Below are 19,890 nucleotides of genomic sequence, written 5' to 3' on the forward strand. Positions count from 1 at the left end.
AACGTCACAGAAGCGTCACTGAACCACCGCCCAATAGAAAAGGAGGGGAGGAGATGAGCAGCCGGAACATGCCGTCCACCTCCTTCCTTCCTCCTTTTCCAGTGGACAGAAGAAAGGTGATGGTTGTCGCTCCTGCGGTGTCACACACAGCGATGTGTGGTGCCGCAGAAGCGACAAACCACATCGCTACTGAGCAGAAAACGATATTTTGTTTTAGAGCGACCTCTCCATGACCACCGATTTTTCCCTCTTTTGTGATCATTTACGGTCGCTCAGAGGAGTCACACGCTGTGATCTCGCTAACGAGGCTGGATGTGCGTCACAACCACCGTGACCCCGACGATATCTCCTTAGTGATAACTAACGTGTAAAGCACCCTTTAGATCCGGGCTCATTGCTGCCACTTCAGAACTCTCCAGCGCTTTGTTTGCATCCATTTCTGGGTGCTTCGTGAAGTATGTTTGGGGTCATTGTTCTGCTGGAAGACACATGAACTAAAACGCAAACCCAGCTTTCTGACACTGGTCACAACATTGCTAAGCAAAATCCTTTGGTAATCTTCAGTTTTTATGATTCCTTGCTCACAATCAAGGCACACAGTGACAGAGGCAGCAAAAACAACCCCAAACCATCTTTGAACCTCCACCATATTTGAATGTAGGTACTGTGTTCTTTTCTTTGTAGGCTTCATTCCATTGTCAGTAAACAGTTGAATGATGTGCTTTACCAAAAAGCTCTATCTTGGTCTCATCTGTCCACAAGACTTTCCCAGAAGGATTTTGGCTTACTCAAGTACATTTTGGCAAACTGCAGTCTAGCTTTTTTATGTCTCTGTGTCAGCAGTGAGGTCCTCCTGGGTCTCCTGCCTTAGTGTTTCATTTCATTCAAATGTCAATGGATTGTTAGCGCTAATACTGATGCACCCTGAGCCTGCAGGGCAGCTTGAATTTCTTTGGAACTTTATTGGAGCTGTTTATTCACAATCCAGGCATTCCTGCGTTGCAACCTTTCAACAATTTTTCTCTGTCGTCCACGTCCAGGGAGATTAGCTACTGTGCCATGGGTCATAAATTTCTTGATTATGTTGAAGAAAGGAACATCAAGATCACTAGAGATGGACTTGTAACCTTGAGATTATTGACATTTCAACAATTTTGGTTCTCAAGTCCTCAAACAGTTCTCTTCTCCTTTTTCTGTCATCCATGCTTAGCGTTGCACACAGAAGACACACAATGTATAGATTGAGTCAACTTCACCCCTTTTTATCTGGTTTCAGATTGCCCATCTCTGTTCCTTGCCACAGGTGAATTTAAACGAGCATCACATGCTTGAAACAAAGTTGTTAACCTATAATTTTGGAAAGGTGCCAACAAATTTGTCCAGCCCATTTTTGGGTTTTGTGTAAAATTATGTCCAATTTGCCTTTTTTCCTCAGTTTTTTTTGTTCTAATACATAGAAAGGAAATAAACATGTATAACAACACATCTAATTACAATACTTTTCTTGGAGAAATACTTCATTTTCTGGAACAATTTCAAGTATGCCAACACTTTTGGCCATGACTGTATATACATCGTGCTACACACATCTCACGCTACAGAAAACAGCGTCACGAATGTTTTATGGGATATGGGATATGGGAGCAGAACTGAGCTTAATACAGAGATGTGGGAGCAGAACGGAGCTTACTACAGAGATAAGGGAGCAGAACCAAGCTTACTGCAGAGATAAGGGAACAGAACTGAGCTTACTGCAGAGATAAGGGTGCAGAACCAAGCTTACTACAGAGATATGGGAGCAGAACTGAGCTTACTACAGAGATATGGGAGCAGAACTGAGCTTACTAAAGAGATATGGGAGCAGAACTGAGCTTACTACAGAGATAAGGGAGCAGAATCGAGCTTACTACAGAGATAAGGGAGCGGAACTGAGCTTACTACAGAGATAAGGGAGCAGAACCGAGCTTACTACAGAGATATGGGAGCAGAACCAAGCTTACTACAGAAATAAGGGAGCAGAACCGAGATTGTTACAGAGATATGGGAGCAGAACCAAGATTACTACAGAGATAAAGGAGCAGAACCGAGCTTACTACAGAGATAAGGGAGCAGAACCAAGCTTACTACAGAGATAACGGAGCAAAACCAAGCTTACCACAGAGATATGGGAGCACCTGTATCCAGCACTCAAATCTTCGGCACTGCTGTCACTTGCTTCTGACCCCTGCTCATTATGGTTATGCATATTCATTGCACCATGGACCTGGAAGCAGTAGCATCGCTAGAGACATCAGCAGCAGGGACAGCAGTGCCGAGAACAGGTGAGATGCTTAGCACTTGTTGGCCCTTTTGCCTTCACTCTGCGGTCCAGCTCACCTCAAACCATCTCGATTGGATTTAGGTCTAGTGACTGTGGAGGCCAGGTCACCTGGCGTAGCACCCCATAACTCTATTTCTTAGTCAATTAGCCCTTACACAGCCTGGAGGTATGTTTGGGGTCATTGTCCTGTTGAAAAATAAATGATGGTTTAACTAAACGCAAACCGGATGGAATAGCATCCCGCTGCAAGATGCTGTGGTAGCCATGCTGGTTCAGTATGCCTTCAATTTTGAATAACTCCCCAACAGTGTCACCAGCAAAGCACCCCCACACCATCACACCTCCTCCTCCATGCTTCACGGTGGGAACCAGGCATGTAGAGTCCATCCGTTCACCTTTTCTGCGTCGCACAAAGACACGGGGGTTGGATCCAAAGATCTCATATTTGGACTCATCAGACCAAAGCACAGATTTTCACTGGTCTAATGTCCATTCCTTGTGTTCTTTAGCCAAAACAAGTCTCTTCTGCTTGTTGCCTGTCCTTAGCAGTGGTTTCCTAGCAGCTATTTTACCATGAAGGCCTGCTGCACAAAGTTTTCTCTTAACAGTTGTTCTAGAGATGTGTGTGCTGCTAGAACTCTGTGTGGCATTGACCTGGTCTCTAATCTGAGCTGCTGTTAACCTGCGATTTCTGAGGCTGGTGACTCGGATAAACTTATCTTCCACAGCAGAGGTGACCCCTGGTCTTGCTTTCCTGGGGCGGTCCTCATGTGAGCCAGTTTCTTTGTAGCGTTTGGTGGTTTTTGCCACTGCACTTGGGGACACTTTCAATGTTTTCCCAATTTTTCGGACTGACTGACCTTTATTTCTTAAAGTAATGATGGCCACTCGTTTTTCTTTACTTAGCTGCTTTTTTCTTTCCATAATACAAATTCTAACAGTCTATTCAGTAGGACAATCAGCTGTGTATCAACCAGACTTCTGCACAACACAACTGATGGTCCAAACCCCATTTATAAGGCAAGAAATCCCACTTATTAAAAATGACAGGGCACTCCTGTGAAGTGAAAACCATTTCCGGTGACTACCTCTTGAAGCTTATCAAGAGAATGCCAACAGTGCAAAAAGCAGTAATCAAAGCAAAAGGTGGCTAGTTTGAAGAACCTAGAATATAAAACATAAATTCAGTTGTTTCACACTTTTTTGTTAAGTATTTCATTCCACATGTGTTAATTCATACTTTTGATGCCTTCAATGTGAATCTACAATTTTCAGAGTCATGAAAATAAAGAAAACTCTTTGAATGAGAAGGTGTGTCCAAACTTTTGGTCTGTACTGTAGGCCAATATGGCATCTATTTCTGCACCCTGTCCTCCGAACTGGGCTGGAATAAAGAAACACAAGTGGCAGTATTCTGGGAAGGATTGTCAGTAACTTCTGCGGCTTTCTCCTAGCCAATGGAGGTAGATTAAGTGTCGCCGTGAGATTCATTGCACAAGTGAGGTGTGTTCCTACAGCAGAAGTTCCACGCACCTGATTCGCATCTGTCCTTAGAATTCGGGAATCTACCCATTACCACCGGAGTCCGCTCCAGCGACTTCTACTTCGATCACCAGGCGACGCCGTGTTCCTGCCGTGGATAGTGCTGGTGATGGGAGAGGAGGAGTCGATGCCAGCGGCGCTGGTGGGCGCAGGCTCCGCTCATCCACTGGGCTGGGTTTCCTTGGGATCTGCAGTACCACTGGCTGACTGTAGGTGGCGTGTGTCTTCCAGTTGAAGCTACAATCATTCAGCTACAACCAATGAGAAGACACCACACCCTTCTTATTTCCCCTCCTGTCTGCTGACCACTGCCAGAGATAGTTCTGTATTCCTGATTCCTGTCCCGCCCTGTTCTGTTTAGTGATTCTGGTGTTCTGACTTCTGCTTGTTTCCTGACTACCCTCCTGCCTGCTGTTTATGTACCTCGCTGCCCTATCCAGATTTGACCTCTGCTTTGTTTTTTGATTACGTCCTTACCTGCGTGATTCTGTCCCTGTTTTGCATTTCCCGGTTTGACCCTGCCTGACTACTACTGTCATCGGACTGCAGCCTTCCACAGGTAGTGCTCACCGGGGCCCTGCGTAATTCCAAATCCCTGTATAGGGGTTAAAGGGTTTCAGGGTTCTAGGTGTCCTGCTTGGTGAGGGGCTTCCCTCTAGCCTGTCCATTAAAGCCCGTCTGAGTGTGTGGGTCCAGGCAGGCATTACACCATCCTGAGGTCGGTAGGAGAAGCTACCCTAGGTGATAGCAAGTCCTGTTTACCCCTATAAGTGACAGTAGTAGCGACTCCCGTAACTAGTGGCGACTCCCGGTTCTCCGAGATGACCTTGGTGGCCTCTGATGCCAATGGGAATTTCCTACAGCAAGCAATAGGTATTGGATTCCCATACATCACCTTCAAGCTCCCATTTTTGTGCTGATGGTGGATAGAAAGCCTGTGCCTGAGGCCATCCAGTTCAACACCGAGAAAGTTGACCTTCTTGTGGGAATGCTGTATATGGAGAAAATCGCTTTTCACTTGTTACTGGGAATGTTGTATCCACTGTTATTGGGTCTGCCAAAGTTTCGGAAGCATGAACAGGTTTTGGACTGGAGATCTGGAGAAGTACTCAGGTGGGGCCATTCCTGCCATGAAAGTTGTCTTGTTTCCGTGAAATCTGCCCAGCCACCTGCTAATCTAATTTTCCGTAGCTTCTGTCTACCTACTAGGCCTACGCAAACATCTATGATAAAAATGAGGCTAAGACCTTGCCACCACGTAGACCGTATGACTGTTCTATTGACCTTCTTCTAGGTTCTACTCCTCCTCACAGTTGAATCTACCCTCTGTTTCAGGCTGAGACCCAAGCCATGTCAGAGCACTTTAAAGAGCATGTATAGACTATAGAGGTCTGAATTAAATTACAGTAAAGAATAAATACCCACTTCCACGTATACCCGAATTGTTCGACAGGCTCAGAGGTTCCAGGATTTTCTCTAAACTCAACATCCGTGGGGCATACAACCTCATTAGGATACTGTCGGGTGACAAATGGAAGATGGCCTTCAATACCCATGAAGGCCACTATGAATAATCAGGTAATTCAGGCTCAGCAATGCTCCAGCAGTCTTCCAGGAAAAATATTTTTTGAGATTTGCTCTACTTGTGTGTGGTAGTGTACAAGGATGACATCTTAGTATTTTCTTCCGATCTGCCAACACACAGAAGAGATGTTCACCAGGTGCTGCAGAGACTAAGGCAGAATTGTCTATGCCAAATACGAAACGTTCCTCTTTGAGTGGTGTTCCCTGCCTTTTCTAGGCTACATAATTTGGGACACCGGCCTGAGGATGGATCCAGACAAGGTATCGGCGGTGCTTAAGTGGCCTCAGCCCAACGGTTTGAAAGCAATCCAGCAGTTCCATCAGTTTCGCTAATTAATATTGGCAGTTCATCCCTCAGTTCTTGTCCTGGATTCTTCCCATGTCAGCTTTGACCCGCAAGGGGGTGAATCCTAAGGTGCAGACTTCAAAAGCGGAAGATGCATTTGTCGCTCTCAAGCCGGCCTTCTCTTTGGCCTGGCACTGCATAGACCAGAGACTAGCAAGCAGTTGATCCTGTAAGTACAGTACATGCTTTATCCTCCGATGCAGGTGCGGTCCTCATGTAGAAGTCTGCTGCAGTTAAGACGTTAATTTGTGGATTATTTCCAGAGCCTTCTCTCCTGCAGACTATTCAATTGGCAAATGAGAACTGTTAGCAATCAAGATGGCTCTGGAAGAATAGTAATATCTGCTGGAGGAAGCAGTGCATCCTGTCATCTACACCGATCACAAGAACGTTGCATTCCTACAGTTAGCTTAGTTGGTTGAATCCGTGCCAAGCACATTGGTCATTGTTCTTCAGCCACTACAACTTCAATCTCCATTTCCATCCATCTGAGAACGTAAAAGCGCTGTCTCTGTCTTTTTTGTCAGCCAACCAAGAGGAGGAGCCTCATATTATTGAGCCTTCCACGATGCTCCTAAAGACGTGTCTCGAGTCCCTTCTGGTAAGATGTTCATGCTGAAGCAGACAGGAAGCGAGTTCTTCAGTGGGGTCATTGCTCCAAGCTGGCCGGTCATGCTGGAAAGAAGAAGTCCCTTCACCTGGTCACTTGGAACTATCAGTGGCCAACAATGCGACAAGATGTTGTGGAATTTGTTTCAGTCTGTCCCTCATTTGCCCACAAAAAGACCTTCAAGAAACTTCCTGCTGGATGACTGCTTCCTCAACCAGTGCCATCTGCCCCTTCTTAGCATATTGCGATGGACTTTATCACGGACCTTCCGAAGTCCTCCTGCAGCACCGTCATCTGGGTGGTAGTAGACAGGTTTTCAAAAATGACCAATTTCATGCTACTGACTGAGTTGGTCTCTGCATCAGTGCTCGCTGAGCACTTCATCCAGCACATCTTCCGACTCCACATTCTATCACTCTACATCATGTCTAACAGAGGTGCCCAGTTTACGCCCCAGTTCTGGAGGGCAACTTGCAATCTTTTGGATTTATCTTGGACTTCTTGTCAGCCTACCATCTGCAGTCCAACGACCAAGTGGAATGGGTGAATCAGATCCAGATTACTGCGGCACTTTGTCAATGAGCATCATAGTGACTGGGTCAAGTTCATTCTTTGTGCTGAATTCTCATAATACAATCATGTCAGTGAATCCTCCTCCAAGTTTTTATTTCACATAGTGTATGGTCAGCGACCCAAAATCCCATTCCCAGTGGCATTATCCTCCAGAAATTCTGCATCCAATTCCTTCATCAAGACATTCTCCGACATCTAAATAGAGGCTAAGTCCTCCCTGGAGCAGTCCTCCATCCGCATGAAGAAGCATACAGATAAGAGACACCTTGGCTCTCCTTTGTTCCTACCTGGAGACAAGGTATGGCTCTCTTCCAGATACATCCATCTCAAGGTGCCTTCCTACAAGTTGGGTCCCCGCTTCATAAGTTACTTCGAAGTGCTCCAGCACATTAATAAAATGTTCTACAAGTTTAAGCTCCTGGCCTCCCTACACATCCCCAACTCGTTCCATGTATTGCCCCTCAAACCTGTCATCCTGAACCATTACTACAGGGATCCAGGTACCTCGCCTACTCCAGTGAGTGACGAAAACACCTTGGAGGTAAAAGCCATCCTCGCTGTGAAAAGGTTGAGAGGTAAAACCTACTTCTTAGTGGACTTGAGGTGGTCTGGTCCTAAGGAGAGGTCATGGGAGCCAAGGGAGAATATTAATGCCCACCTTCCTGTCAAAAGGGGGGTATAAGGGGAGTTTACTGTAATAACTAGAGATGAGCGAACCATCTGCGGTTCGGCTCGAGCTCGGTTCGCCGAACCGAGGTCCCGTTCGAGTTCGTTTCGGTGAACCGGTTCGGCGAACCACTCGAACCAATAGGAAACAATGGGAGGCAATCACAAACACATAAAAATGCATTATAAATGTACACATACAGTTAATAAACATTGCCATAACACTTACCGGTGCCCGCGATGCGTCCTGCACTCTGTCTTCTGTCACTATTCCTTCTGATGATCGCTACGTCCTCCCGATAACCAGCACTGACAGGACCTTCCGTGACGTCGTCAAAATAGCCATGTGACCAGTCACGTGGCTATTATCTCATTGGCTACAGACTGGTCACATGGCTTTGACGTCATGTCCTGTCCTAGGTCCTGTCATTGCACTCTCCGGTACACGGTGCACGTTTGTGTATCGCCGGGTACTGGCGACATGCTCTAGCACATGGTCGACTCCCCGTTCTGATTCCCCGTTCCGTTAGGGACCGGCTGACACAGCCGGTCATTAACGGAGATCACCGTTGCCATAGCAACGCAGTTAGCAGTGACGTCACCGCTAACCACGGCTCCGGGAATCACATGATCGGAGCACCGTTGCTATGGTAACGTGTCTGTCAGCGTTACCGCTGTTACCGCTAACAGCCAGCAGCACTGATTACTCACGGAGTGAAGGCTGCACGGAAGCAGGTCTTCCCCCATGCAGCAGTGATGGAGCAGAGCTGCATTTGTTGAACGAGAAAGACAGAAGACAATAGATCGTGGAGGGCTGACAGTGAGTAATAAACATGGAGTCTCTAATGTGTCTGTGTATTTATTTCTATTAAAGTATTTTTTCTCTGTGTGGTGTCTTTTTTTTAACCCTTTATTGGAGATTCTTAATGGCCGGGTCAAACGAGCCTTACATTAAGAATCTCTGGCTTAATACTAGCTAGTAAAACAAAGCTAGTATTAACTCATTATTACCCAGCAAGCCACCCGGCTTCAGGGCTGTTGGAAGAGTTGGATACAGCTCCAGATGATGGCGCTTCTATGAAAGCGCCATTTCCTGGGGCGGCTGCGGACTGCAATTCTCAGCAGAGGCGCCAAGAAACCTCGGGCTAACCTGTGCTGTGAATTCCAATCCCGAGCTGCCTAGTTGTACCTGGCTGGACACAAAAATGGGGCGAAGCCCACGTCATTTGTTTTTTAATTATTTCATGAAATAAGTGAAATAATTAAAAAAACGGGCTTCCCTATATTTTTGGTTCCCAGCCGGGTACAAACAGGCAGCTGGGGGTTAGGGGCAGCCGTACCTGCCTGCTGTACCTGGCTAGCATACAAAAATATGGCGAAGCCCACGTCATTTTTTTGGTGGGCAAAAAACTCCTGCATACAGTCCTGGATGGAGTATGCTGAGCCTTGTAGTTCTGCAGCTGCTGTCTGCTCTCCTGCATACACTAGTGAATGAAGCATGCTGAGTCTTGTCGTTCTGCAGTTGCTGTCTGCTCTCCTCCATACAGACAGACAGCAGCTGCAGAACTACAAGGCTCAGCATACTCCATCCAGGACTATATGCAGGAGTTTTTTGCCCCCTGAAAAAATTATGTGGGCTTCGCCATATTTTTGTATGCTAGCCAGGTACAGCAGGCAGCTACGGGCTTCCCCCAACCCCCAGCTGCCTATTTGTACCCGGCTGGGAACCAAAAATAAAGAGAAGCCCTTTTTTTATTATTTCATGAATTTCATGAAATAATTAGAAAACAAATGACGTAGGCTTCGCCATATTTTTGTGTCCAGCCAGGTACAACTAGGCAGCTGGGGATTGGAATCCGCAGCACAGGTTGGCCTGAGCTTTCTGGGCCCCTCTGCTGCGAATTGCAGTCTGCAGCCGCCTCAGAAAATGGCACTTTCATAGAAGTGCCATCTTCTGGCGCTGTATCCAACTCTTCCAGCTGACCTGGTGAAGGGTGGTTTGTTGGGTAATAATGGGGTTAGGGCTAGCTGTATATTATCAACTGAAATCATTAATACCCAGCGAGCCACTGGCATCAGGGAAGCTGGAAGAGTTGGATACAGCGCCAGATGATAGCGCTTCTAGGAGAGCGCCATTTTCTGGGGCGGCTGCGGACTGCAATTCGCAGCAGAGGGGCCCAGAAAGCTCGGGCTAACCTGTGCTGCGGATCCAATCCCCAGCTGCCTAGTTGTACCCGGCTAGACACAAAAATGGGGCGAAGAATACATCGTTTTTTTTTTTTAATTATTTTCTGAAATTCATTAAATAATTAAAAAAGGGGCTTCCCTATATTTTTAGTTCCCAGCCGGGTACAAATAGGCAGCTGGGGGTTGGGGGCAGCCGTACCTGCCTGCTGTACCTGGCTAGCATACAAAAATATGGCGAAGCCCACGTCATTTTTTTGGTGGGCAAAAAACTCCTGCATACAGTCCTGGATGGAGTATGCTGAGCCTTGTAGTTCTGCAGCTGCTGTCTGCTCTCCTGCATACACTAGTGAATGAAGCATGCTGAGTCTTGTCGTTCTGCAGTTGCTGTCTGCTCTCCTCCATACAGACAGACAGCAGCTGCAGAACTACAAGGCTCAGCATACTCCATCCAGGACTATATGCAGGAGTTTTTTGCCCCCTGAAAAAATTATGTGGGCTTCGCCATATTTTTGTATGCTAGCCAGGTACAGCAGGCAGCTACGGGCTTCCCCCAACCCCCAGCTGCCTATTTGTACCCGGCTGGGAACCAAAAATAAAGAGAAGCCCTTTTTTTATTATTTCATGAATTTCATGAAATAATTAGAAAACAAATGACGTAGGCTTCGCCATATTTTTGTGTCCAGCCAGGTACAACTAGGCAGCTGGGGATTGGAATCCTCAGCACAGGTTGGCCTGAGCTTTCTGGGCCCCTCTGCTGCGAATTGCAGTCTGCAGCCGCCTCAGAAAATGGCACTTTCATAGAAGTGCCATCTTCTGGCGCTGTATCCAACTCTTCCAGCTGACCTGGTGAAGGGTGGTTTGTTGGGTAATAATGGGGTTAGGGCTAGCTGTATATTATCAACTGAAATCATTAATACCCAGCGAGCCACTGGCATCAGGGAAGCTGGAAGAGTTGGATACAGCGCCAGATGATAGCGCTTCTAGGAGAGCGCCATTTTCTGGGGCGGCTGCGGACTGCAATTCGCAGCAGAGGGGCCCAGAAAGCTCGGGCTAACCTGTGCTGCGGATCCAATCCCCAGCTGCCTAGTTGTACCCGGCTAGACACAAAAATGGGGCGAAGAATACATCGTTTTTTTTTTTTTAATTATTTTGTGAAATTCATTAAATAATTAAAAAAGGGGCTTCCCTATATTTTTAGTTCCCAGCCGGGTACAAATAGGCAGCTGGGGGTTGGGGGCAGCCCGTACCTGCCTGCTGTACCTGGCTAGCATACAAAAATATGGCGAAGCTCACGTCATTTTTTTGTAGTTTTTTGGCAAAAAAAAAAAAATGCTTCCCTGGATTTTCCATTGCCAATGAAGGTAACACCAAGCAGTAGGGGTTAGCAGGCAGTAGCTGCTTGGATTACCCTTAGCTAGCAATACATAAAATGCAGCGGGAGCCCATATATAATTAAAAAAAATATGTATTTAAATAACTAAAAACAAAATGGGCTTCCCTGTATTTTGATTGCTGGATATCACAGTGCTGTAAAAATAAATCTTTAAAAAAAATGACGTAGCGCTCCGCGGTATTTTTGATTCTCAGCGCAGATAAAGCAGACAGCTATGGGTTGCCACCCCCATCTGCCTGGCGTTACCTTGGCTGGCAATCAAAATACAGGGAAGCCCATTATTTTTTTTTATTTAAAAAATAGTTAAAAAAAAATGACGTTGGGTCCCCCCATTTTTGATAGCCAGCTAGGGTAAAGCAGACGGCTGTAGCCTGAAAACCACAGCTGGCAGCTTTACCGTGGTTGGGGATCCAATGTGGAGGTCACCCCAGGCTCTTTTTTTATAATTATTTTATAAATATTAATAATTACAAAAAAAAGTAGGGTCCCCCCCAAATTGGATCACCAGCCAAGGTAAAGCGGACAGCTGTGGTCTGGTATTCTCAGGGTGGGAAGGTCCATAGTTATTGGGCCTTCACAGCCTAACAATAGCAGGCCGCAGGCACCCCAGACGTGGCACATCCACTAGATGCGCCAATCCTGGCGCTTCACCCCAGCTCATCCCGTGCCCTGGTGCAGTGGTAAACGGGGTAATAAATCGGGTTGATACTAGCTGTAAAGTCACCTGACATCAAGCCCAGCAGTTTGTGATGTCATGGCGTCTATTAGATACCCAACATCATAAACTGTCAGTACTAACAAAAAGAAATCGCCAAAAAAAATTTATTTGAACAAACAGTCCTCAAAACATTCCCTCTTTCACCAATTTATTGTAAGGAAAAAAATAAAGGGGTCCCACGACGACTCTGGACCATCTAGAATATGGGGGGAGACACTCAGGGAACGTATCCCCCATTTTCTAGGAGTGCAGACCCTCCATGTGAGGAGTGTGGGTGCAATGAATCTGCACTCACTCTCCCCAGGTCCACAGCAGCAGAGTCCATGTCGTAACGGTTGCTACCAAAGCTGCAATGCCCTGCTCATGAGGTAAGGGCATGCCTAATCAGGAGAACTATTCTACATTTCCAAATATTGGTATTTGCTGATATTATTGCTATTCCACCTACTATATATTGGGGATAGGATCTTGGAGATGGAATACCCCTTTAAGTCCAGTTATCCAGCTGAATGAATACTAAACAACAGAGCTCACTATTTAGATGTGTTTTCTTGTGGCGTATAACGGACTCTCATGTTTGGTAGTCGTTCAGCAGGGCAACTATAAAATTAAATACCTCCATTTTGGAAATGTAGTATATAGCTCTCCTGATCAACTATGTTCCTTACCTCATGAGCAGGGCATTGCAGTAATAATAATAATTTATTCATTTATATAGCGTTATTAATTCCATAGCGCTTTGCATACATTGGGAACACTGTCCCCATTGGGGCTCACAATCTAAATTCCCTATCTGTATGTCTTTGGAGTGCGGGAGGAAACCGGAGTTCCTGGAGTAAACCCTTGCAAACACAGGGAGAACATACAAACTCCTTGCAGATGGTGTCCTTGGTGGGAATTGAACCCAGGACCTCAGCACTGCAAGACTGCAGTGCTAACCACTGAGCCACAACAAGACTGCAATGCTAACCACTGAGCCACCGTGCCGCCCATTTAGCTTACAGATGCATAACCACCACTCACTGTGTCTGAACACAGGAAGCTGAGCTGACAGCCGCTCTGGAGAGGGCCGCGGGGGATCAACGCTGCACAGGTACCGTGGGACACCGGGGAACACCGGTGGGATTATAGGGGGTGACCTGGCAGGGCCTAGGGAAGAGTTTTCTGTCGCATGTGTCATGGCACATGCGACAGAAATCAGAGGAGTAGGGTGAATGCGGCCGGCGCGCTTCTGTGCGCGCGGCCATCTTGGATTTCTGGAAGGGGTTCAGGGGGGGCACTTTGGCGACACCGGGGGACCGGGGAGGAGATTTATTATGTTTGTTCATGCCAGATGGGAGATAAATAATTTTTTACCAACGCTGTCATTTACTATAACGTGATCATCGGTATATGGTGTATACCTGTGATCACGTGAGCGGGGACCGGAAAAACCGTCCTGAATCATGATCTTAAGGGTCTCAGCTACCCCTGAAACCCCGGAGATTTTCTGACGCTGGGGGGCGCTATTCACTTATTTCTGCCTGCTGTTTATAAATGGCAGATCAGAATAAGGCTACATTCACACGACCGATCCATTTTTGCGGTCTGCAAAAAACAGTCCGTTTTTTTCACGGGTGCATCCGTGTGGCATCCGTTTCCGTTCCGCAGACAGTCCGTATGTCATCTGTTTGTCATCCGTGTGCCTTCCGTTTTTTTGGCGTACTGCCAAAAAACTGAAGGAGGGAAAATACATAAATTTACCCAGGATCTATAGCTTCATCCTACATGAGGCGGTCACATGTTCACTCCAGTGCCATTTTCTACTGCTTTTCACAGCGTAGACCGTTCTGGTGATTTTCTTGTGCTTGTACACTTCATATCAGTCTTTTCTGTCATTATAATGGCAGAAAGACACATAATGTCCCGCTCTCCTGCATTTTGTAATTTTGCACCCTTTGGTGCCTTTCATGTGGCACTAAGGGGTGCTTAGCTTTGTATTTAGCCAAAAAAATGAAAAAAGAAATGACGTGGGGTTCCCCCTATTTTTGTAGCCAGCTAGGGTAAAGCTGACGGCTGCAGCCTGCAGACTACAGCTGGCAGCTTCACCTTGGCTGGTAATCCAAAACTGAGGGCACGCCACGATGTTATTTTAAATTAAATAAATAATTTAAAAAAAAAACACGTAGGGGTCCCCCCAAAATTGGATCACCAGCCAAGGTAAAGCGGACAGCTGTGGTCTGGTATTCTCAGGGTGGGAAGGTCCATGGTTATTGTACTCTCCCCAGCCTAAAAATAGCAGGCCGCAGCCGCCCCAGACGTGGCGCATACATTAGATGCGCCAATCCTGGTGCTTCGCCCCAGCTCATCCCGTGCCCTGGTGCGGTGGCAAACGGGGTAATATATGGGGTTAATACCAGATGTAATGTCACCTGGCATCAAGCCCTGGGGTTGGTGAGGTCAGGCGTCTATCAGATACCCGACATCACCAACCCAGTCAGTAATAAAAAAAAATAGACGACAAACACATTTTTATTTGAAAAAACACTGGCCAACACATTTCCTCTTTAACCAATTTATTAGAAAGAAAAACAAATCCAGGTCTGCCGTAATCCAAGGGGTTCCCATGATGATCCACACTGTCCCAGTCAATGAAGAGCAGGATGTTCCCCATTGGCTGGGAGAGCAATGCAGTGACCTGAGCTAACATCAATGGGTCAGCTCAGGTCACTTCAGGGCATGACAAGTGCTGCTGTTAGCGAGGTACATTACCTGAGCTGATCTCCTGCACTGCTGACAGCACCTGTTACTGACTTCAATGACCGCCGCCTTCACAGCCAAGTATTGCGAGCGGCCCGTGACGTCACCGCTAGTCAGTCTCGGGTCGGAAGCGAGAGAAGGTGATGTGACAAGCGGCGGCCATGGAGGACAGAGACAGCGCTGAGGTCGGGAGGGCGGGACTTCATCACTGCAGGTAAGCCGAGCGGGACCATGTGTGCAGAGTGCCAGGTGGGTGGAGCCTAGCGAGGTAATGTGTACAGAGTGCCAGGTGAGTGGAGCCTAGCGGGACCATGTGTGCAGAGCACCAGGTGGGCAGAGCCTAGTGGGACCATGTGTGCAGAGTGTCAGGTGGGCGGAGCCTAGCGGGGTAATGTATGCAGAGAGCCAGGTGGGCGGAGTCTAGCGGGACCATGTGTGCAGAGTGCCAGGTGAGCGGAGCCTAGCGGGACCATGTGTGCAGAGTGCCAGGTGGGCGGAGCCTAGCGGGATTATGTGTGCAGAGTGCCAGGTGGGTGGAGCCTAGCGGGGTAATGTGTGCAGAGTGCCAGGTGGGCGGAGCCTAGCGGGATAATGTGTGTAGAGTGCCAGGTGGGCGGAGCCTAGCGGGACCATGTGTGTAGAGTGCCAGGTGGGCGGAGCCTAGCGGGACCATGTGTGCAGAGTGCCAGGTGGGCGGAGCCTAGCGGGACCATGTGTGCAGAGTTCCAGGTGGGCGGAGCCTAGCGGGGTAATGTGTGCAGAACGCCAGGTGGGCGAGCCTAGCGGAACCATGTGTGCAGAGTGCCAGGTGGGCGGAGTCTAGCGGGACCATGTGTGTAGAGTGCCAGGTGGGTGGAGCCTAGCGGGGTAATGTGTGCAGAGTGCCAGGTAGGTGGAGCCTAGCGGGGTAATGTGTGCAGAGCTCCAAGTGGGCGGAGCCTAGCGGGGCCATGTGTGCAGAGTCCAAGTGGGCGGAGCCTAGCGGGGCCATGTGTGCAGAGTGCCAGGAGGGCGGAGCCTAGTGGGGTAATGTGTGCAGAGTGCCAGGTGGGCAGAGCCTAGCGGGATTATGTCTGCAGAGTGCCAGGTGGGCGGAGCCTAGTGGGACCATGTGTGCAGAGTGCCAGGTGGGCAGAGCCTAGCGGGGTAATGTGTGCAGAGTGCCAGGTGGGCGAAGCCTAGCAGCGCCATGTGTGCAGAGTGCCAGGTGGGCGGAGCCTAGTGGGGTAATGTGTGCAGAGTGCCAGGTGGGCGGAGCCTAGTGGGACCATGTGTGCAGAGTGTCAGGTGGGCGGAGCGTAGCAGGGCCATGTGTGCTGGCGGCGGAGTGCAAAGTGGGTGGAGCCTAGCGGGGCCATGTGTGCGGGCGGCGGAGTGCGAAGTGGGTGGAGCCTAGCGGGGTCATGTGGCGCTGAGGACGTCAGTGTCGTGGACTGCATGGCTGGGGACAGGTGAGTGTGAGTGTGTGTGTGTGTACATGCTGAGTGCAGGAGGGGGCAGAGCGAGCTGAGCGGGGAAGTGTCGGCTCCCTGTGCACGTAACTAGGATAAATATCGGGTTACTAACCAAAGCGCTTTGCTTGGATACACGATGTTTATCTTAGTTACCAGCTTCTGGCAGGCTGCCAGCGATGGATCCCTGTACACTGTAGCTGTAAAAAGCCCTGCTTTTTGCTGCTAGAACCGTTCTCAAACGTAACTAGAACTATCAAACTTTAGCAAAAAGCTCGAGTTCTAGTTCGATCTAGAACAGCCCCCAAAATCACTCGAACCGCGAACTGGAGAACCGCGAACCACGCTCAACTCTAGTAATGACCATTCCAACATCACCACACTGTCCTGCACCCCTTCCCCGGCAGGGACACCAGCTCTCTTACCTTTCCAGCCACCCTGCAGTTGCTGCTGTGTCCAGTCCATGCTGCTGTCTCCCAGGGTTTGTGCACACAACATGCCCCTTTTCATACGGGGCCAGTATGCCCTGACCCGGAAGTGCCTCTCAGCTCGACTGAAAGGCATTAGGTATTTAATCTACCTTCCCCTTCCTTAAGGGAGGTGCCTGGGCAAAGAATTCTATATGTTGCTAGTTCTCAGGTCCTTTGTGCTGCTGCTGTAAGCTGTGGCTGATTCATATCTGTGTTTCAGTGTGTTACAAGTTTGTTCTTGCAACTATCCACGCTGGCCGCCTACCACAATATCCACTGCTGCTGCTGCAAGTATCCATGCTGCCACATCCATCCATCCCAGCCGAATACACAACACTAGCTGCTGCTGTTTCTACAACCAGAGATTGTATTGTATTTGTGGCATTAGCTGCTGAGGTACCGTTGATTCCCTGGGGCTGCCTTATGTCGGCTGCCTACCAGCGTTTGTGCCTATCGCCACCTATGGTGGCTTTAGTGAAGTCCCGGAGGCCTGATTCAGTTTGCTCCTGTAGGCCAGTGATCGATATCTGTCCCTCCCTGTGAGCATAAAAATTGATGCTATTAATTGATTTTAGATTTTGATAGATTAGGAATTTCTAAAACAGTGTACCAAATATGTGTATTCTTATTTTTAATAAATTGTTTTATTTTCAATGTGAAAAAAGGGGGGTGATTTGAACTTTTGTGGGATTTATTATTTTTCATATTTTTTAAAACTTTTTTTTTAACACTTTTTTTTTGTTTTTTACTAGTCCCATTAGGGGACTTGAAGCTCATAGACTCCGATCACTTCTGCTGTTTAGAGCGATGCTTCAGTACTGCTCTGAACAGCAGAAATGCGGCGTTCACAGAAAGTACATCATGACAGTGACAGGGGTCATTAGATGACCTCCAGCTGTCATGACAATTCCCCGATGGTGGTGGGGAATGATGCTCTCCCCGCCGGTGCACATTAAGTCCTGCTTTTACAGTAGAGATTATAAACGGGATTTAGCCGGCTATCTTGTGCCGGTGGACATTTAGCTGCACATGTCGGCTGATCAGATCAGCGGTATTCACACTGTTCCCCACAGCCATCGGTGCCCCTAGACATGATCACGGGATGCCTTGATGATGACCCCTGATGCTACCATGACTCACTTCCTGTGAGTGTCGGCTCTCACAGGAACGCTGCATTTTTGCTGATCCAAGGTGTGCAGCTTGGATAAGCAGAAATGAACAAGAGATCAGATCGTGCAGTGATAAAGTCCCCTAGGGGGACTAGTAAAATAATTAAAAAAAGTTTTTAAAATATAAAGAAATAAAAAAAACAAAGTTCAAATCGCCACCCAATCGCCCCATTGACAATAAAACAGTTAAAAAATAAAAATATACACATATTTAGTATCACCACACTCATAAATGCCCGATCTAGCAAAATATAAGATCAATTAATCTGATTGGTACATGGTGTGACGAGAAAAAAAATTCCGAACACCAAAATTACATTTTTTGGTTGCCACAAATTTTTTAAAAAATGCAATAATAAGCGATCAAAACATAGCATCCACACAAAACTTATATAATTAAAAACTTCATCTCAAGACGCAAAACATAAGCCGTCACTGAGCCCCAGATCACAAAAAATTAGAACTTTACGGGTCTCGGAAGATGGCGCCAAAAGCGCAATTCTTTTGTTGGACAAACTTATTTTTACCTAAAGGGTTAAAAAAATCATAAAAGTATACATGTTTGGTATCTACAAACTCATAACAATGTGAGGCATCATATGGACACATCAGTTTTACCATATAGTAAACACTGTGAATAAAAGACCCCCAAAACAATTGTGCAATTGTACTTTGATTGCAATTTAATCACACTTGGAATTTTTTCCCTTTTTCCAGTACGGTATGTGGTAACACTAATGATTTTATTCAAAAGTGCAACTCTTTTGCAAAAAATAAGTCCTCATATGGCATAATTGACGGAAAAATAAAAAAGTTAGGGCTCTCGGAAGAAGTGGAGGATAAAATGAAAATGAAAAATGGAAAATCGCTTGGGGGTGCAGGGGTTAATGGCTGTATGTTCAGTTATTTAGATGGCACAACACATTTGCACTGTTATACAGGCTGTACACTGACTACTTTACATTGTATCAAAGTGTCATATCTTCAATGTTGGCCCAAGAAAAGCTCTAAAAAAAAAATATACACAAAAATGTGAGGGGTGTACTCACTTGTGTTATATACGGTACATTAGGTGTTTTTATATTTCAGAAGATTTTGTCACTGAATAAAATGTCATTATTTGGTTATACATGTACTGTATATGCTGAGTGTCTATGCTTTCTGTTACACTGTATTTCTTAAAAAAAATAAAAGTTCTACCTTTTGTTTGATGAACTTTATTTTCCAATGATTTAGCCCTTGAGTCTTTATGACAAGCATTTGATGATTTTCTTAAACTTTCACTGGCATTGCTTTCTGAGTTAATGGTTACTGATGACAAACCTCCTTCACAGTCAACTTCTTCATTAATGCTTCCACTATTATGGCTTCTGTCATAATCTTTTTTCATCCTAAAATAAACAAGTAAAACACTTCTAAATTCACAAAACAATTAACTTCATTGCTTATGCATTAATTGTACAAAACATCTAAAAAAATTAAGGAAGATTTTAGAAAATCATTTAGAAAAAATGTTTTTTTTTCCTATTACAACTGATTATAGTAAAGCTTTCATTTTAAAGGGGTTCTCCAAGAATGTAATAAAATGGTCATCTGTCACATATTTCAAACAGCAGCCCATCACAGACACAGATGTTCTGTAGTCTGAAGTAACATACAAGTGCATCTCAATAAATTAGAATCATCAAAAAGTTAATTTATTTCAGTAATTCAATACAAAAAGGGAAACACATATATTATATAGAGTCATTATACACAACATGATCTATTTCAAGTGTTTATTTCTGCTAAGGTTGATGATTATGGCTTGCAGCCAATGAAAACCCAAAATTCATTATCTCAGAAAATTAGAATAATTACCACAAAACACCTGTAAAGGCTTCCCAAGAGTTCAAAATGGTCCCTTAGTCTGGTTCAGTAGGCTACACAATCATGGGGAAGACTGTTGACTAAACAGATATCCAAAAGGCAGTCATTGATTCACTCCACAAGCAGGGTAAGCCACAAAATGTCATTGCTAAAGAAGCTGGTTGTTTACAGAGTGTTGTATCCAAGCCTATTAATGGAAAGTTGAATGGAAGGAAAAAGTGTGGTAGAAAAAAGTGCACAAGCAACTTGGATA

The 19,890-nt window shown here is 46.4% G+C and overlaps 1 protein-coding gene across 1 annotated transcript in view; it reads right to left on the minus strand.

Moving 5' to 3' along the window:
- PCNX2 (pecanex 2) overlaps nt 1-19,890 on the minus strand; it is a 1,407,555-nt gene that overhangs the window by 78,754 nt on the left and 1,308,911 nt on the right. The window contains exon 31 of the mRNA XM_075339694.1: nt 18,969-19,159. Coding sequence (XP_075195809.1) covers nt 18,969-19,159 — 191 coding nt within the window. The remainder of the gene's footprint in view (nt 1-18,968; nt 19,160-19,890) is intronic.

Source organism: Anomaloglossus baeobatrachus, chromosome 3, assembly GCF_048569485.1.
Source record: "Anomaloglossus baeobatrachus isolate aAnoBae1 chromosome 3, aAnoBae1.hap1, whole genome shotgun sequence".
In the NCBI taxonomy this organism is placed as follows: domain Eukaryota; kingdom Metazoa; phylum Chordata; class Amphibia; order Anura; family Aromobatidae; genus Anomaloglossus; species Anomaloglossus baeobatrachus.